The following is a 17677-nucleotide window of genomic DNA, read 5'->3' on the forward strand; positions in this document are numbered from 1 at the left end:
GCATGTATGGGTAATGCCCGAGACACTTTTATATAGAGGCAAAGTTTGTGAGATGATGGGCAGTGAGTGACGGGAGAAAGTTGAGACGACAACGACAACGGCAACAACGACGATGGATGACGTTTCCGCTGAGCGATTTGGCTTTGTGCATGTCATCTGTCCCGCTCTTCCCGCCTTTCCGCTCCATCTCAGCTCCGCACTCGTGGAAAGATGGACGATGGATGTGCAGCACCGAAACTTTGACCCTGTCAGAGCCAACTTTGACTTCACCCAGCGGTATGGTACTTTGGTATATGAGCCAAGCCCATGTATGCGGGGGAGGCAGTGCTGCAATCTTCTCTGTTTTTCCCGCCCGTCTGCCAATGTTTCTCTGATCTTCCTCTGCACCACAAAATGACAAGCCTTGTGGCACCCCCCTGCATCACATCTCTCTATGCTGGGTCCGAGTCCTGCGAGGACGAGATGAGATCTTGCCCCACATGTGTCTCGCGTCCACTATGACCGTTGACATCGGCTTCTGTGACATCTGTCTGGTTTGAAGCAGTCTAAACCAGGATTAGACGGAAAGCAAGGAGGAAAATGGGGAGTGCACGGATAGTAGAGAGAGCTAGCGAGAGAGAAGGTAGGGGTCCTCAGTCGCGTGCCGTGAATTGCGTTTCAGGAGACTGCGAGACGGGCAGGCGAAAGAGGGTCGGCGCAAACCCCATGCAAGCCTGTTTAGGCTGTAGCTGTTGTCTGGTTGTCTTGTTGTCTAACACGGCAATTAATGCCGACAAGAGCAAGAAAGCATGGTTGCTGAATTCGATGCAAAGCAAGAAAAGGAAGAAAATGGGCGATGGGTGCAAAGACATATAATGCAAGTGACGGCAACAGGAAGTAAGGATGGGTGGGGGAAAGGAGCGATGAGATGCTTTCACGAAGGCTGTTTCAACGAACGCACCAAGAAGAAGTGGAAATGAAGGAGCCTGCTGACAAGACGAAAAGGGCAGTTGGGTCTTCTTACCTTCTTATCTCTGTCGGGTTCCCGCTCGCTTGCTCCGGGGATTGGGTTGTACTAGGAAAATGTTGCAAAAAACGCCGATTTCTCCGTCTCTCTTCCACGCCAGGCTTGGATTGAGACTACAACCAACACTTTGAAGAAGGGGGAAACGGGCTCTTCTTATTGCCATCAGCTCTATTGCTCCAATACCTCGTTTTTGTACAACGAAAAAACCCGCAACATCAACCATGGCTCTAGGCCAAGACGTCACGCCGGGCCCAGCACTGGCAGGTCGATTACTAAGAGCCCTGGGGCTCCCTCTCCACCAGCGGGGCAACCACTACTCCTACAACGGCGTTTCCGATTCCGGGCCAGACGCGATTGCGCTAGAGCTTGTTCCTTGGCCTTCCTCGCCCGTCGCAACAGAGCTGACGACGCCGACATCGATTGCAACTACGACCACGACAGACGGCAGTACCACTTACGAGCTTGATTCTTGCGAGTGTGATTTGCCACAGGCAACCAGGAGACGCTGCTATAACCGATCATCCTGGGGCAGCTTGCAGGGCCACGCGCGGGCCAATTCTCTCGACTCGACAACCTCTTCTTCGACCACGTCTTCGGCTTCATCTTTGTCGCGCGTGTCAAGCTCTCGGTGGGAGAAATTCGGCCAGGGCGAGTTGATGACGGCAGATCGGAAAGCTAAATACATCGAAGCCAGGAGGAGGAAGGAATCGACGGAGCTGTGGAGACAATACTGGTAACCCCCTTTGGTTAGCCAAGTTGTTTACGGCGGGAGGAAGAAGAGACATCTCTCCCGCGCACACACGGCGAAATGAGCGGCTTCACAAAGTTCCGCGCCGGCCTTACGGCCACGGGCTGCGCCGCCATCATATTTACCGGCGCCACTTACGGCGCCGGCCTCAAGACCCAGAAGGAATGGAAAGAGGTAAAGCCGCATAACCGCCCACTGTCTATTCCCCCCCCCCCCCCCCCCTTTCTTCTCCTAGGCTCAAGTTGGAGATGTTGACATGGCACGCTCAGGAAAGAAGAAACTTCTGGGAGTCTCCGTACGACGAGCAAATTTCCCTTCTTGAGGGTCAGCGCGGCCGCTTGGTTGCGGAACGCCGTAATTGGGAGAGGAAGCTCACGTACTTGGAAGAGAGGATAAAGGAGAGGGAGACGAAGAAGCCCGAGAGCTGACGGAAAAGGGACCATTCGCCCGCTCGGGTTACGTCGGGCCGTATCCATGACTACGAAGCGGACGTTGTCGACATCCGTAACCCTCCATACGTTGCTGGCCTGATTTGTTAGTGCAAATGGCCGCCGCTGTTCAAATGAAGCCTCACCCAGGCGTGTGCTGGAACGCTGCCATGAAGCTAGCAATCAGCTGCTGCTCATCTGACATCCCGCCATCTTGCATCATGGGTGCATGATAGATACTACATCAAAAGCTGATGTACACCATTGTAACCATAGTTATAGCAATTGCCGCATGTGTAATGAACCGCAGCCATCACATTCATCATTCGTCTGTCTATGCCCTAGTGCTTGATCCTTGTTTCAATGGCTTGTTTTGAATGCCTCCCATAACCTCGTTACCGCTCGAAAACGCCAAGTCGATGCTCCCAACAGCCTTTGCCAGCTGGAACCTTTACTCGGTCTTACCGTCATTATCAATCGTCGGAAGGGGGATGGCCCGGTAGAGACAGATAAGCGCGGAGTGCGACTCGCCACCACCCGCCAGAGCATCGATCTTGTCAGGGGTAACCTCTGACACCTTGTCGTCATTGAACCACCACCAGTTGCCGTCTTCCTCGCCCTTCTTACCAGTCTTGGGGTCGATGGGGGCAGTCTTCTTGACGTAGGCAGTGTAGTGGCCGCTGTCGGCACTCGCTCCTTGGTGAGTGACGACGCCTCGCAACTCGTAGATCCCGGACTGGTTGGCGCCTTCGTCCTTGGCCAGGTCCTGGTTGACCAGTGCATATAGCTCCTTCTTGGCGGTGATTAAGGCCGCGTCCTTCTCGGCCTCAACCTCTGCGTCGGTCTTGAATGTCTCGGTCATCTCAGTGTCGGCATCGGAAGTCGTGGCAGCGGGCTTTCCAGATCTCTCCGCCTTCTTCTCGTTGGCCTTCTCCAGGGCCGTCTTGCCCTCGGGGCCGCCGGAGGATCCAGCGATATCGCCTCGGTCAACAGGATTGATCCTACGCCTCTTCCTGGCCCGCTCAATGTCCTCCTCGTCCTTGCGAATTTCGCGTACCTTGTCACGCACGGGGACGAGAGCCCTCTTCAGCTCGTCGGTGCAGAACTCAACGACATCAAGTTCATGGGGAAAAGTAACTTTGCGCATAATCTTGGCCTTTTTCTGCACCTCACGCTTCCAGAAGAACCGAACGAAGTGAACAGTGAGGTATTTGGGAAGCCGTGAGATGAGGGACTTCTTCGTGTAGGTCGTATCTCTGTCCAGGACTGCGGACTTCTTCTCCAGCTTCTCCGTCAAAGCTGCCAAGATACCATCGCGCAGGTGGTTGACGGATGCGTCAATGTGGCAGTTGAGCTTGAGGAAGGTCTCGCTCGACTTGACCGGTTCCTCACCGCCGTCTCTAGCGGCTTGCTCGTCAACCTCAAGGGTGGACTGGAGCTCTCCAGCCATGTATCTATCGATGAAAGAGGAGCCTTCCGACTCGGAAAGCTTCTGCTTCAACTGAGAGATAATCTGAGACCAAGCCTCCTCGGCATCCTGCTGGGCGTATCCAGCTCCAGTCTTGGACTTCTCGGCAAACTGTGGGTAGACCATGCGCAGGGTGCTTAAGAAGGTAATCGGGGGTATGCTGCCCTGGGTCTCCGACATATTCTTGTACAGATCCGTGAGCTGGGTGGCAATATCAGTTGAGGTAAGACCGAAGCTGCTGCCAGCACCGCCACTGCCTGACTTGTATGTGGTGAGAGCACCTTGGAGCTCGGGGATCGATCGAAGGGTTTGGAGGGTCGAGTTGAGGTAACAGGTGTTGCCTAGGTTAGTGAGACCGGCGGGGGTGGCACCCTCTTGCTGGGCGGCTTCTGCTTCGGTCATGTCCTCGACGAACTTGATCGCTTCCTTGGGGCGGGCGAGATCTGCGTTCTCTCCGGATGGCTTGCCCATCATCATGAGTGTGGCGCCGGCCTTGAGGCCAAACTTGGACATTTCATCATCGTCCTTGACCTGCTTGCCTTTGACGAGGATTTTCTGTCGCTCAGGCTCGACACCCGTCAAGCTGTAGAGTTGGTACTTGAAGGTTTCGCCGTTGGAGGAAGAGTCGATTTCGACCTGGTACTTGGTGCCTTGATGGCTAACGGTGACTGCGGCTAAAGTCAGGAAACAGTTGAAAATCCGATGACTTGTTGAGGTTGCTCACCTGGTATTGATGCCATTGTGCTGTTGCAATGCTATCGAACTTGTTGCAGGGAAGAACAATGTGTGCAGTTTAATGAACAAAAGACCAAGTGCAAGACAAGGCCAAGAAGAAGTTTGTTGAAGGCACCCAGCGGTTTGCGTCAGTACACATACCTTTGCGGGCGGGCAGTATTAGTACAAGGCAGCACCCAGATTGTTAGCGGGGAAGCGGTGTACCTGCAGGTCCGTTTCAGCTGCCGATTCGCTTATTGCGATATCCCCTTGCACCTGTTCCTCTTGCTGCATCTGCTACCCCTTCGACAATCTTCCAAGCTTTCGAAAGGAGGAGCGTCTTGGTCATCAAAGTAACTTTCCCCACTCAAAGACTTCACTTTCTGACTGTATCTGATAGTTTCCAAGCGCCCAACCGTGCTTCTGGCTTTGAAGAACGGATTAGTTGTCAATCCAGACCCTTATGGAGAGCTGACGGAGATATGCATATACAGATATGCATATATAGAGTACAGGCGGGGGATCGCCACTTAGGAGCTTGCCTTAGAATCACGTGAGATAGCTATCAGGTACAGCTGATTCAGCAAGGAACGGTGACAGCTACGCACGAAGTGGAGCTGCGGCGGTGCTATCCGCCCCACTACGAAACGTCAGGCTTCCTGCTGAGCCAACCTGTCGAACCCCGCGACCAACATCCAACTCTAACCTCTCAGCATTTCAAAGGTTGGACGCGGCCACGTCCTGCCATCATGGTCAGTACATTCTTTACAATTGCATTGGGGTTTCATGTGCTAACTTTGCCAACACAGTCTCAGTCCCTTCGACCCTACCTTCAGGCCGTTCGGAGCAGTCTGACGGCCGCCCTGACTCTCTCCAACTTCGCTTCCCAAACCGCCGAACGACACAACGTCCCAGAGATCGAGGCGCAGACTTCCCCTGAGGTTCTCCTGACCCCCTTGACTATTGCCCGGAACGAGAACGAGCGAGTCCTGATCGAGCCGAGCATCAATTCCGTGCGCATATCCATCAAGATCAAGCAGGCCGACGAGATCGAGCACATACTGGTCCACAAGTTCACCCGTTTCCTGACACAGCGAGCCGAGTCTTTCTTCATCCTGCGGAGGAAGCCCATCAAGGTATGTGGGATACCCGAATGCTCCCTGGCCGAGCTCGCGGAAAGAGCAATGCCACGCCGCACGCATGATTTCTACACATGGAACCAAGTCGCTGACTAGGCTTGCTAGGGATATGATATTTCTTTCCTGATTACCAACTTCCATACGGAGGAGATGTTGAAGCACAAGCTGGTAGACTTTATCATTCAGTTCATGGAAGAGGTTGATAAGGAGATTTCAGAGATGAAGCTCTTTGTGCGTACCCCTGAACCCTCTGGAGGTACCAACACTGTTGTTGACATCTTGCAGTTGAACGCCAGAGCTAGATTCGTTGCTGAATCTTTCCTTACTCCAGTAAGTGCTTCCGGCCTAGCTGCGTCGTCTTTAGGCCATTAACCACGTTTATAGTTCGATTAAAATACCCAACAGCAAGCATTATATAAGCTAGAAGGTCGAATTTGAGCACTTCAATGACGAGTTCTTGTAAGTGGGTTGACCTAGGTGCTCGGCCACGTTGAAGTACCGGGCCTAGATCATGGACTGGAGTTGGATGTTGGCTCGAGCGCGGCCGGAATGTCGGGATCCACAACGGTTCCGAATTTGATAGCGGTCCGCAAATCCGGGGCTGGGTGGGAACGACAACATGGAACCTCATACTTTCGACAAAATTCAGATATGATCACGAATCTCGCTTGGGCATGCGCTTTGCTGTGCTTGGCACATTGCCAACACTGGCGTTGCCTTGAATCAATGTACCAATCTAGGGGTAATCCCTCGGGCATGGAATGGACTGCAACTCTTCTGTGACTGAACGAACCCTCAATATGTCAGCTACAATTCTAGGGCGCTCTCTGTTTCTCTGCTGCATTCTTTATGTCGCAGAGCATCTCTTTCCATGAGCCCCTTGTTGCCCATTCGGCCCGTAAGTGAAGTTCGCTTCTTTATATGGAGCTAGTTAAGGAAATTTGATTTCTATAAATGAAGACGTCAGATCATTTGACCAACATAATGAATACTTACGACTCAACCATCGAACCAGATGGCTTCCTTGCTTCATTAGGGATATTCATTCCTACTGCCTGCGCTGGCTCCTGGCTTCCCAGACATGCCTAGTCCGGTAGTCATCATGTCTTGCCATCTCCAGTCGCCTACACCGTCCATTCACCTCGTCCCTCTTGTTACCCAGTTCAATTCCGAGCCTGCTTGCTAAATCTTGAAATTCAGTGGCTCGATACACACTCTCTGCTGCACCTGTCAACTATTATCTTCATAAGATATGAACTAACAGGGGCCTCCGACCTTAATTCCAAGAACTCTCTTGTTCTTGTCATCACACTTCTCCATCCCGCTTCAGTATCACCCTCCAACAATAGGCCCGCTCCTTTCGGTCTCCTCCTTCTTCACTTCTGAGATTGCTGAGGCGAAAATGTTGCCATCTTTGATTTCAAACACCTTGATCGACTGAATCGACTGGCTTCACGAATTCTGTTAAATATTGTATTGTATGGCTATTGTATTTCTATTTTCCTTGGCTCTTTCTCCTTCTTTCGAACGAAGGCGATCTGCCACTTATCAATTCTCTATGTTACCCTCTCCGCTAAGTCCTCGCCATCACACATGTTTAGTCTCCTTACTCTGTCATGGTCTCGTCACAGCAGGGGGAGGGGGGGGGGGTTTTCAAAGGCAACTCAATTTCTCTTTTATATTCTCGATTTATACATTGTGTCTTTTCTCATGACAATAGCTCCTTGATCTCTTTCTTTCTTTTTCTGAGCGTACCCGCTCACATTGCGGGAGAGCCGTTGCTGTTCTCGTCATTAGTCTTGACACAGACAAGGTGCAAATTCTTACTCAACTAGGTAGGCAGGAGAAGTACGCTGGCACCTTCCCTTTCCATTTCCTGCCATTTCATTGGGCTATCGAAGTAACTCTTTATCTTATATATACATATATACGTCACTCACCTACACTTCATCTTTTCTGAAATTCACTTGGTGCCTCTGAAAGGGCTGTTACCCAGATTCCACCAGAATTATCCGGCTCACCTTCCTGGACTCATCATTGGTATCTCATCACACTTCTCAACTTACCCTTTCATTCAATTCACAATTGTCTGCTCTCTTGGTTCATTCCCACCTGCCTAATTCACTCTCACTTCTGCCTGGGTATGCCAACCCTTTATTCTATAACCTGATTTTGTTAACCACAGTTTAGGCTCTGCCACTAACCCCAAGCTTTCAAAGTATCTACTGTCACCAAGCCTATTCACGTAGGCCGCTGTCTCCAGCACATTCTGCACTCTGTCACCTTTCTTGTTACCTTTTCTTTTTTCCAAGGGTCACAGCCATTCCCTCAAATTTCTCCCACCATGGTCAACTCGAAGCCCGCCGGTAAGAAAAGAGACAAGACGGATCGCCTCAAGATGCGAAACCAGCTTCGCAACATGGTTCGCCAGGGTGGTTTTACGCCTAGCGATCTACCTGAGGTTGTTGTCGAGGACAGCGATTATGACAAGGAGCCTGGAGGTGCCCTCCTTGACAGTGCCCCTTACAACATCGACTCGAACAAGAACAAGAACCGGGGCCAGGGTGAGACGAAGACTACTTCTGTTCTTAACCCTTCATCTTCCCCTTGGATCCCTACTGCCACTATCGCTCATTACGAGGCCGGTAAAGTACATTTGTCCAAGAACCGAGACTTTTAAGCAGGTCATAATAAATTGACACTCATATCCAGATCAATCATTCTGAAGTTGCTGAACTTGACGGTACTCCGAAGTTCAACACCAGCAACAACGCTCATTCGGTTGACAACGCGACTTCCCAGAGCGGCCGTCACCATCGTGGACAAGGTGTGCAGCCTCAGAGCCAGTACACTTCTGCCATCAAGGATCGTGGTAAGACCATACGCTGTCCTACTTTCCCCAACCTACCGCTCTCCGTCAACGGTTCGAACCGCGCTGATTCTGACCCTGGTGTTCCAGTCAAGGACGGCAGTCACACCAATCAGTCTACGATGAACGATTCCCAGTTTGTCTCCGCTGGCCCCGAGCAGATCCAGCCCATTCCCATGATGGCTGTCTATGGCCAGCTCAGTGGCAGCGCCTCCATGGGTAACCTCGATAGCCTTACCACTGCTCACCACAACAACAGTGACCTCCAGTACAGTCAGGGAGGCAACGAAGCCGCCAATAAGTGCGACATCGCCAGTCCCGGTAGCGACAATTTCAAGGTGCTGAACGCCAACTGCCTCATGACAGAGCCTCGTAACTTCGCCCCGCGTACCACGCCCAACCTTGCTCGACTCGGAGCTCCTCCAAAATTCAACTTGGAGAGCGTCAGCAACGGTAACCAAATTTCTGCGGTGGATGCCCAGGACCCATTCATTGTCCCTAACTCGCAGGGAGGCACCGTTCGGCAGCCGTTCCTTGGTTCGCAGATCGACACCACCCATCTGCTGGCGAATGGACAGATCCCGCTCCCTATCCTCACGGGCGAGGCCCTGAACCTTGATGATATTCCTTGCGACAGCAGTGCACAGTCTACTCTAAAAGGTGTACAGGTCGGTCAGATTCCGCAAGTCTATATGGGTAACAGAGGCCTTGTAATGACTGCCCATACCACCCAGAATATGGCCAATCAGGATTTGGCCACTCAGGGAGTGTCTGCTCACGGCGTTGTTACTCAGAGCATCCCTTTCCAGCACATCGTTGATAGCAGTGCTCTCGCAAGCACACGGGCGGGAACCTACCAGCCTTTCGCTGGAAACAACGCGGCGCTCGTCCCCTACCAGGTTGGCTATCCACCTCAGAACCCCGTTGCTCTCTATGGTGCTACCACTCCCGACTACATCCGCGCTCAGCGATCGTTGGAGTTGAACAGACTTACGGCTGGCGCTACGGGTCTTCCGACTGCCCAAGTTGCTTTGCACGAGACCAACTTTCCCTTTGTCGAGCCTGCCACCCGCCCTACCCACTTTGCGGTTCGAGGCGTTGTTAAGATTGGAAACGTAACTGAGCCCCTAAAATCCGATGCTCGCAAGCAACAGACAGAGACTGACAGACTTATGGATAGATTCCATTCATTACCAACCGGGCCGAGATCATTGCCGTCCTCGGCCGCAACTCCCGCATTCTCAATGACACGGAGGAGCCTGTTCATATCATCATGGAGCGCATCACTGGCAAGACGACCGATGCGTATGTGGAGTTCCACACCCTGGAGGATGCTTCAAAAGCTGTCGAGAAGTACCAGCAGAACATTGCCCGTGGTCGTATGACTCGCATCGGCCAGCGGCCGGTTGACATTGAGCTATCGAGCGAGGCCGCTCTCATGAAGGACTTGTTCCCGTCTGCCAAGGGCGTCTTCTGGACTGGTACTAACCCTCAAATTCTCCCCGACAACGACCAAGAGCCCTGGGACAATTTCAAGGGCTTCGTCTCCAACGAGGAGATGACGATGCTTGTGAAGCACGTCGAGGTCCCACATCGAGTAAGTTCGCCTGAACGAGATATTGATACAGTTACGGCTGACTTTTTTGCAGTCCCCTTTCTCTAAGGAATGCCCTCAGCGACCCTTTGAGTGTCTCATCAGTACCCTCACCAAGTTCCCTTGGCACATGAAGGCGAATGTCACTGTTCAGCAGCGCTATGCGATCCACAAGGCGACCTGCGATCTCGTCCGAATTCTGGTGAACAGCATCCAGGACAAACGCGACGAGCTCAATCTCACTCATCGCCTGCTCAAACGGCTCGTTATCGCTGCAATGCGTTGCGAGGGCTTCTCGACTCTTCAAAAAGACGACATTGCATACCTGGTTGGTATGAATGAGATGGAGCAGCGCGCCTTTGGTCAGCCGCGCTTTGCCGAGGCATGGCGCCATCTCTACGTGCTGGTTCCCAAGACGGGCATCCCCTTGGACGTGATTGAGGTACGCCCCTACCTTTGACTTGGCAATTCATGGGGTAAAGCCGGCATGGCGATGAACGTAAGCTGACTGTTCCGTTCGATAGTGGTACATTGCCATCGTCCGCGAGGAGACTGTCCGCTTTCTCGAGACGCAGTCGTTCCAGGACAAGGTTCAGACCCGCACCGTCGGCAACGAGACGGACGCGTACTTTGGTTTCTTCTGGCGCGAGTTGAACCACCCCGCGGGCCCCGACTTCGACGGAATGACCCTGTCACAGCTGGCCATGCGCGAGTATCAGACGTTGGAGTCAATCATCCGTCGCGCGCTGACTCCCACTTATGTTTAGTAACGCCGAGTATAACGGATTGGAAGCAGCTAAAACGACTAGAACAAGTTGGGTGCTGAGACGACCTCGTTGGTTGAAGAACACATGTTGCTCTGCATAACTTACCCTGCTTGCTTTCTCCTTTGGGCGTCGGGGCCCCCTCGCTTCAGCTTGACTACTCTTGGGAACTTGCCTCACATGGTTGTTTATTGGACTCTATCTGGGGGTTTGTACGCATCTGAGACTTGATTGAGAGACTCGGGGAACAAGGATGGGTCTGCCTATTGGGTTATTTCAGCTTGACAACCGAGGAGAAACGGTGTTTCAGGGTTGCTTTCACAGGCAAAGAATCGGCTTTGGAGATGCGTTGCTTTGGCAAGATAGGAGTTCGAGGCGATTCTCCATACCCGATCAATAAGAACTCTGGCGTAGTAGTTTCTGGTTCCGTTTCAGTGGTTCTTTGTTACAAATGATGCCAGGCGCCCCGTAAGCCTCATCCGAAGAAGCGGCGTAGATCAGTGTGGACTTGGTATAACGCGCCTCTGACGGCGTGGGATGCGGCGTAGGCTGTCTGGGTGACAGAAGCCGGGTGTGCGGTGAGGTTGAAGTTGGCAACTGGTGTAGTCAGCAGCAACGGACGCCAGGGCCACGTTGGTGGTCCAGTCAAATGCTGCGACAGAGTGGGGATGCACTGCAGGTACCATGGCGGCACCGCCCGGCATTGTGCGGCAGATGGGACCCTCAGTGGCCAAGTGGGCATGCTTTAGCACTATAGTTCGGTACGTGTAGACACTGCCGATCCTCTCTGATTGTTTGTTAGCGGAAATAGGCACGGGCCAACAACGGTGGGGCCATGTTTGTTCCCTATTTTGCCTAACTACCTAGGTATCCGTACTTGTAGGTGCACAGGCAGTCATTCGTTTTATTCTCTTTAGCGGCCGGGAGGGTCAGTCACAAAGCTGACTGCGCGGAGCTGACAGCAGTGACATCTGGGCAAACGTTGCACTGACATGGACGAGTGGTGGTCCGTGAACAGAGACAAGGGGGAGCCCTCCTGGAATGATGCGATGGCTGGCTGATGAGAATCCCGACGCCGTTTATTGCGGCGGGGCACATTAGTATTGGGAACCCATTTCGGTGGTTGGAAAATGTGAGGCAGGGTGAGTTTGATGGCGAAGGCTGCTGTATTGTGTGCGTGGGCGTGTGCATTTAGCCGCAAGGCGCGAAAGGGGGGGAGAGTTTTAGGTTGAGTAAGGCACAGTAAACAGTACGAAGGTAAGTAGTAGTATCTCGCCGACTTCGGTTTAAATACCGATGCCCTCTGCATTTCGGCCACGGACAACGAGGTTACATCGATCAAGTTGTGGCGTAGTGACGCCGAGTGACGTGTGATGGAAGCTTCGTAAGGAGGGCATGCCCAAGGAGCTGGCTTGCCATCTCTTTCAGTATGCAGGAATAAATCAATAACTGCCTCGCTCGGTAGGTACCTACCTAGGGATGGGAATAATAAAACAAACCGACCAAGGAGTATTTGTACGTGTACGGAGTACGGCGTAGGCGTAACAAGTCAGGAGGACTAGGGCCCATCCAAAGCACCGGCGGTTATCGAAACAGGGCGCAAATCACTTTGAATAAAGGGGGTCGGTCCATCTCCACCACTCCACTCTCCCATCTGCACAGGTCAAAACACTGTGAGCGAGTCCTCCGCTCAACATTTAGATTGTTGGAATCTGAGCTGGGTTGGAAGCGAACTGAATCAAGATGGGTAGACAGACAACGAGCCAGAGGAAGGAAGGAGCATGCGATAGACAGCGAGAGTGTGTGCAAGCGTGTGCGTGGAGGAGGATAGAATCAGTACATAGATACCTAGGTACCTGCATAGTACCTACCTACCTACCTAGGTACTGTGCCTCGACGTCTCCAGGGAGCAACGCACGGAGCACAAAAGTAAAAGCGGTTGTACACGTTACAGAGGTACCGCTCACTTTTGTACCTACATAAATCAGCCGGGTCTACCTTCGTAAAGTACCTTTTCGAGGAAGGAAGGACCCGAGTAGGTACTGTAGGTCGGTAGGTAGTGTAGGTAGTCAGGCTGACTGGGGTGTGTCGAATCCGATCTTGGATTTCATTTGCTCTTTCCCTGTTGCTGTTCTGTCGCGCCATCTGATGAGCGCTGTTTGTTGCTGCCGCTTTCCCGTGTCCATTAAATTACATTTAGTACCCGGCTGCGCCTTCATCTTGGCCACCCTTTCCCAATCGCACCTACCCACCCACTTACCTGCCTTGCCTGCCTTACACACGTCGCTTGAAAAAGCACCTACCAAATCAAACCCAACAAGACGGGATACACGCTCACGGACTCACGGGCTCGCACACGCTGTTTATCTCGACCTTGCACACACTACATAGTACAGCAAGAGGGGCCTGTTACGAGGAAGAGCCCTCATCCTGGACCTTTTTTTTTTTCCTTGGTTTTTTTTTAGCCCCCCCCCCTTCCCTTTTCCTGTCTCCTTCATCTTCCCAACGAAAAGATCGGCAGAAGTCGTTGCTCGGAACCTTGGACGCCGTCTCCTTTCTGCCTTCACGTTCACTTTCACACACAATTTCTCTTCCTTACACCTTCCCTCATTCGCCTCACTTGAGCAAATTGCTGGTCCATCATGTCTGCTCAGGCTGCCGATACGGCCGTCCCGGCACCTGCTCCTGCTGCCGCACCTGCACCAGCACCAGCTGTCGTTGCTGAGTCTGAGGCTGCCGCCGCTACGCCTGCTGCGGACCCGACTTCGGCACCCGCTGCTCCCGCCGCCGCTGATGCTGCCGCCCCTGAGGTCGCCGCCGCCGCCCAGCAGCCGCAGGCCGAGCAGACTGATCTCGCCGACCAAAAGACGGAGGCCAATCCCGGGGTTAAACCTGCTACCGAGAAACCCGTCGAAAAGACGCAGACTCCTCTCACTTCTCTTTTCGAGAAGCTGCCTGGCATCCTGGGCGAGGCTAAGCATAACGAGATGTGGGGTGTCCAGCTCTCCGATAGCACTCATGTCCCTACCACCGTCGTTCTGCAGAAGTTTCTTCGCGCCAACGACAACGATGTCTCCAAGGCTGCGGATCAACTCCAGAAGGCTCTGGTCTGGCGCCGCGACACTAACCCCGGCAAGTTGCTCGATGACGTCTCCTTCGATAAGAAGAAGTTTGACGAGCTCGGCTATGTTACCACCCACAAAGATGCTCAAGGCAAGGAGATGATCATCACCTGGAACATCTACGGAGCTGTCAAGGACAAGAAGGCCACCTTTGGCAACGTCGACGAGTAAGTCGTGGCCTAATGACATGAAAATTCCATAGCTTGCAGACTGAGACCCCGACTAACCACATGTACAGGTTCATCAAGTGGCGCGCAGCCCTCATGGAGCTCAGTGTTCGCAAACTGGGCCTGGACAGGGTCCAAACCCCCATTCCTGATGGCGGTGAGGACCCTTATCAAATGATTCAGGTCCACGACTACCTCAACGTTAGCTTCCTGCGCATGGACCCTGCTGTCAAGGCCGCTTCCTCGGAGACGATCAGAATCTTCGCCATGGCCTACCCGGAGCTCCTCGTCCACAAATACTTTGTCAACATCCCCGCTCTAATGGGCTGGGTCTTCAAGGCCATGAAGGTCTTCCTTGCCCCCAAGACTGTCGCCAAATTCCACCCTCTCGGTTATGGCAATGAGCTTGCCGCAGAGCTCCCTGCCTACAAGGACTCACTCCCCAAGGACTACGGCGGAAACGGCGAGAGCGTCAAGATTACCGGCCAAACCGTTAAGATAGCGGATGCTGCACCCGCGGCCCCTGTCGAGCAGCCTGCCACTGATGCCACCCCCGCCAATGCGTCCGCTCCGGCCACTGAGGCTGCTGACCCCGCAGTTGCTGAGACCAAGGTTGCCGAGCCTGTCGTCGCTCCTCAGCCAGAGAAGACGGCGGAGGTTGCCCCTACCGCGGCCGCTTTGCCCGAGAAGACAGAGGTGCCAAGTGTCGCCGATCTGAGCATCAACGACAAGGTCGAGGCCAAAGAGGAGCCCAAAACCGCTACTGCCTAAGCGGCAGCCTCGGCTTGCCGTGGCTTTATCACTTTAGACAGCCTTGAGTTCGTCACCGCCGCCCTCTGGGTGGGTTTGTTTTGGGGCAGGATATGGAGGATTTGGCTTCAATTTTCGTTCCCCCCCTTTGTTTTTCATGCCATAATACCCGTCTTGTGTGTGTGTGTGTGTGTGTGTGTGTGGCGTTGTAATCCGAAAGTCTCTTTTTTCGATTTGGAACAGACAGAGAAGAGACGAGAGAATGGGTGAAAAGGACTATACAGAGAAATGAAAATGGTGGTAGGAAGCAATCATACTCAAAACCTATTACATTCGCTAATGTTGTGGTCGCCGTTGTTCATCTGATGTTTCTTACAAGCTGCCAATAATGCTTAGTTACATTTTCCATCGCTCGTCCGTCTCCTCGGAGGTGGCTACCGTTCGTGATGGAGACTTCCTTAAGAACGGACAGCAATCGAGGTAACGACGCTGCCGCTGGAGCGTACGCGCTCCTTAGAGCCATGCATTCGTACTCCTACCTTGTCAACCTACATCGCATCCTGGCCGGACTTAGGCTGGTGAACGTCATGAATCATTGCATTGATGAACGGATATCGCGTATCGTCACGACCAAACCCCCCGCGGCGACGGATTGCCGGGCCGATTGATCTCTCTGATTCAATAAGACATACATTTTTCCAAGTTAAGGTACTGGACGACTACAAGGATCATTCAGGTATTGCAATGGCTTGCTAGGCCACCCTGGACGGTTAGCTTGGCGCCCCAAAGGCAGAGATAGCTGACGGGTGGACGCTGAATGCATCTGTATGCAATCCTTCCAGCTGATATTTATCAAGGCTATCCAACATTTGAAAAGGGATTCGCAGTGTTCAGGTATCCGCCAAATGTGAACCTCGGAATCTATCTCGTTCTACAGTTGTGCTGCGTGACCCACACCCTTCACAACTTCACCGGCTCGTTTGTTGACGCTAGATCTCAAAGACACTGGCTCATGATGTTGGTCAAGCCATATGGGGAAAACTCTAGGACTTTTGCGTCACGCCTTCGAGGCGTGTTTGTGAGAATTAGGGGGCGATGCTCTCAGCTCACGATCCGTTTCGCATCGCCGAGGAGATGAGACGAGGGATCGGGAACGACGTGGCATTTCAGCACCAAATGGCCGGCCAGGTTCATGATCTGCAGTGGAATGAAGCAAGATACACGTTGTGGATCGCAACAAGATTGTTGTTCAGCCGCCATAGCCGGTACTCGATTGATACGAACAGCTGTAGCTGCTCCCAATATGTGTTTGTCAAACCCGACCGAACACCAGGCGGAGACATCTATGGTATCTCGAACAGCATCTACTGGTATTTTCTTTAGTCGTGGGTCAAAAAATTTTTTACCGGGCGACACCCCGACGAAGCAGTCCGGAGGTTTCAGTCTCTATGATATGGCGTAAGTCAAGTGTAGCAGCTGCGCGGTGTCCAAGAACATGGGAGTTGAGATGGCTTATACAGGCGAGGTAATGAACCAAATTCACTCTGATAGAGGGCAGCAACCTGATAATACCGAATTTACTAACCAATCGTTGAATCTGACTGGACGGGTCATCTTTTTTGACTAAACCGGTTCGTCTAGTGTGCGACACACGACTCAAGGATCTGCCATGGCAAACATAATATGTTTGTCCATAAGTGCTGATTACTGTCAATGCTAACTGTTTTCAAGAACATTCTTCATAATCACGCAATGAGTGGGTATTATAACTGATGCTTCGAAAAGTGATTGTATTGAGATTTCGGAATCCAAGTCAGATAACCTCGATCGATTCACGCGGGATGGTGGCAGGCAGAGGCCATCCGCTCGCAGAGTTCGACCGAGGCTGTCTTGACAAGTAATGCCAAATGCCCCGGTTGGTTCAAGATGAAGAGCTAACTATAGTTATGTGGATGTTGCTGACCATCATGCATGTATTGGGGCGAGGCTCAGCACTGCGGTGGCGCGCCGGTAGTAGTAGCGACGAAACACAGGAGGTGGTGGTCCGAGAAGACACATATAGCGCAACCAGATGGCCCTCAACCTCGAAATTCCAGAGACGGTGACAACGGGGAGTTTAGGGGTCTGTAGATCGGAGCACGGGAGGCAAGTAGCTGCATTTGCATATTGTCGTATATCGCTCCTCTCATCTGGACGTCGCCACGGCTTATCAACTGAAGGATTGAAGGATTCAGTGCCCAACCCGGATGCATAGGCGGAGTAGGAGCATGCCCGGAGAGAATAGGACAGGATAGGACGATGAGAAAGGAGAGATAGAGAGGGAGAGGAGAGAGGAGGAAAGGAGAGGGGAGATGAACACATACAGCACAACACAGACCAGAGTCATGCTTGCCTTTTGGCCCTCTCCATACCCAGAACGAGACGAGACCCGAAGAGAGGTCAGATCATGCTCATCCGCGTTCACTTAGCCTCAATCCGAACCCAAATTCCCAATCACAGTCCTGATCCCCATCTCCCGTCCCCATTTCCCATCTGCAATCCACGGAAGACCGGAACCAAAGATACCGGCGGGCCATGACCAGACAACCACACAACCTAGAAAAGGGTGCGCGGCGTACACTGGCCCAGCACGCCAGACAAGCCTTCCCGCCTCGGGCACTTTTTCCCTCAAAGGTACAAAGGTCAGCGCGGTCCGTTCATCACCCAGAAGCACCTCCTCTCCTTTGCTCGTTTCCCTCTCCATTTGCCTATCCACTCTTGTCCCACTCTCTATATCTCTCTCTCCTCCTCCCTCTCGCGCGCGCGCTTTTCGTCTATTGCGCGCCCGACCATCCTTGAGCACGTCTTTCTCATAGACTTAAAACTGTGCTGTCCTGCTCATCAACATCAACCTTCAAGACTTGACCCT

At 52.7% G+C, this 17677-nt stretch overlaps 5 protein-coding genes across 5 annotated transcripts; 4 read left to right on the plus strand and 1 right to left on the minus strand.

Annotated features, from left to right (window-relative positions):
* Nucleotides 1–1814: 1814 nt before the first annotated feature.
* On the plus strand, nt 1815–2489 carry LY79DRAFT_637151 (uncharacterized protein; the record flags this gene model as incomplete). The annotated part of the gene is made up of 2 exons (XM_060562279.1): nt 1815–1928; nt 2024–2489. The coding sequence occupies 2 exons, from the start codon at nt 1815–1817 to the stop codon at nt 2180–2182; spliced, it is 273 nt and encodes a 90-aa protein (XP_060411377.1). The 3' UTR covers nt 2183–2489.
* On the minus strand, nt 2432–4783 carry LY79DRAFT_310179 (ubiquitin carboxyl-terminal hydrolase). Its single transcript, XM_060552333.1, has 3 exons — nt 4590–4783; nt 4375–4526; nt 2432–4318 (listed from the first exon to the last, which is right to left on the minus strand). The coding sequence occupies exons 2-3, from the start codon at nt 4388–4390 to the stop codon at nt 2634–2636; spliced, it is 1701 nt and encodes a 566-aa protein (XP_060411378.1). The 5' UTR covers nt 4391–4526; nt 4590–4783; the 3' UTR covers nt 2432–2633.
* Nucleotides 4784–5113: 330 nt separating this feature from the next.
* On the plus strand, nt 5114–5875 carry LY79DRAFT_592294 (ARP2/3 complex 20 kDa subunit; the record flags this gene model as incomplete). The annotated part of the gene is made up of 4 exons (XM_060561401.1): nt 5114–5116; nt 5174–5500; nt 5609–5734; nt 5789–5875. The coding sequence occupies 4 exons, from the start codon at nt 5114–5116 to the stop codon at nt 5873–5875; spliced, it is 543 nt and encodes a 180-aa protein (XP_060411379.1).
* Nucleotides 5876–7847: 1972 nt separating this feature from the next.
* Nucleotides 7848–10733, plus strand: LY79DRAFT_592295 (uncharacterized protein; the record flags this gene model as incomplete). Its single annotated transcript, XM_060561402.1, has 6 exons — nt 7848–8153; nt 8216–8375; nt 8463–9460; nt 9553–9969; nt 10022–10408; nt 10491–10733. 6 exons carry the CDS (start codon nt 7848–7850, stop codon nt 10731–10733), a joined length of 2511 nt encoding a protein of 836 aa, XP_060411380.1.
* Nucleotides 10734–12878: 2145 nt separating this feature from the next.
* Nucleotides 12879–15177, plus strand: LY79DRAFT_561956 (CRAL-TRIO domain-containing protein). Its single transcript, XM_060558435.1, has 2 exons — nt 12879–14019; nt 14091–15177. The coding sequence occupies exons 1-2, from the start codon at nt 13373–13375 to the stop codon at nt 14788–14790; spliced, it is 1347 nt and encodes a 448-aa protein (XP_060411381.1). The 5' UTR covers nt 12879–13372; the 3' UTR covers nt 14791–15177.
* Nucleotides 15178–17677: the final 2500 nt, after the last annotated feature.

Source organism: Colletotrichum navitas (genome assembly GCF_030913465.1).
Source record: "Colletotrichum navitas strain CBS 125086 chromosome Unknown LY79scaffold_56, whole genome shotgun sequence".
In the NCBI taxonomy this organism is placed as follows: Eukaryota; Fungi; Ascomycota; class Sordariomycetes; order Glomerellales; family Glomerellaceae; genus Colletotrichum; species Colletotrichum navitas.

What these genes read in the sequence shown, in the direction of transcription:
- LY79DRAFT_561956 (XM_060558435.1), top strand. Translation starts at nt 13,373, where the DNA reads ATGTCTGCTCAGGCTGCCGATACGGCCGTCCCGGCACCTGCTCCTGCT. An exon ending in ACCTTTGGCAACGTCGACGA is followed by an intron (nt 14,020 to 14,090) that starts GTAAGTCGTGGC and finishes CCACATGTACAG; the next exon opens with GTTCATCAAGTGGCGCGCAG.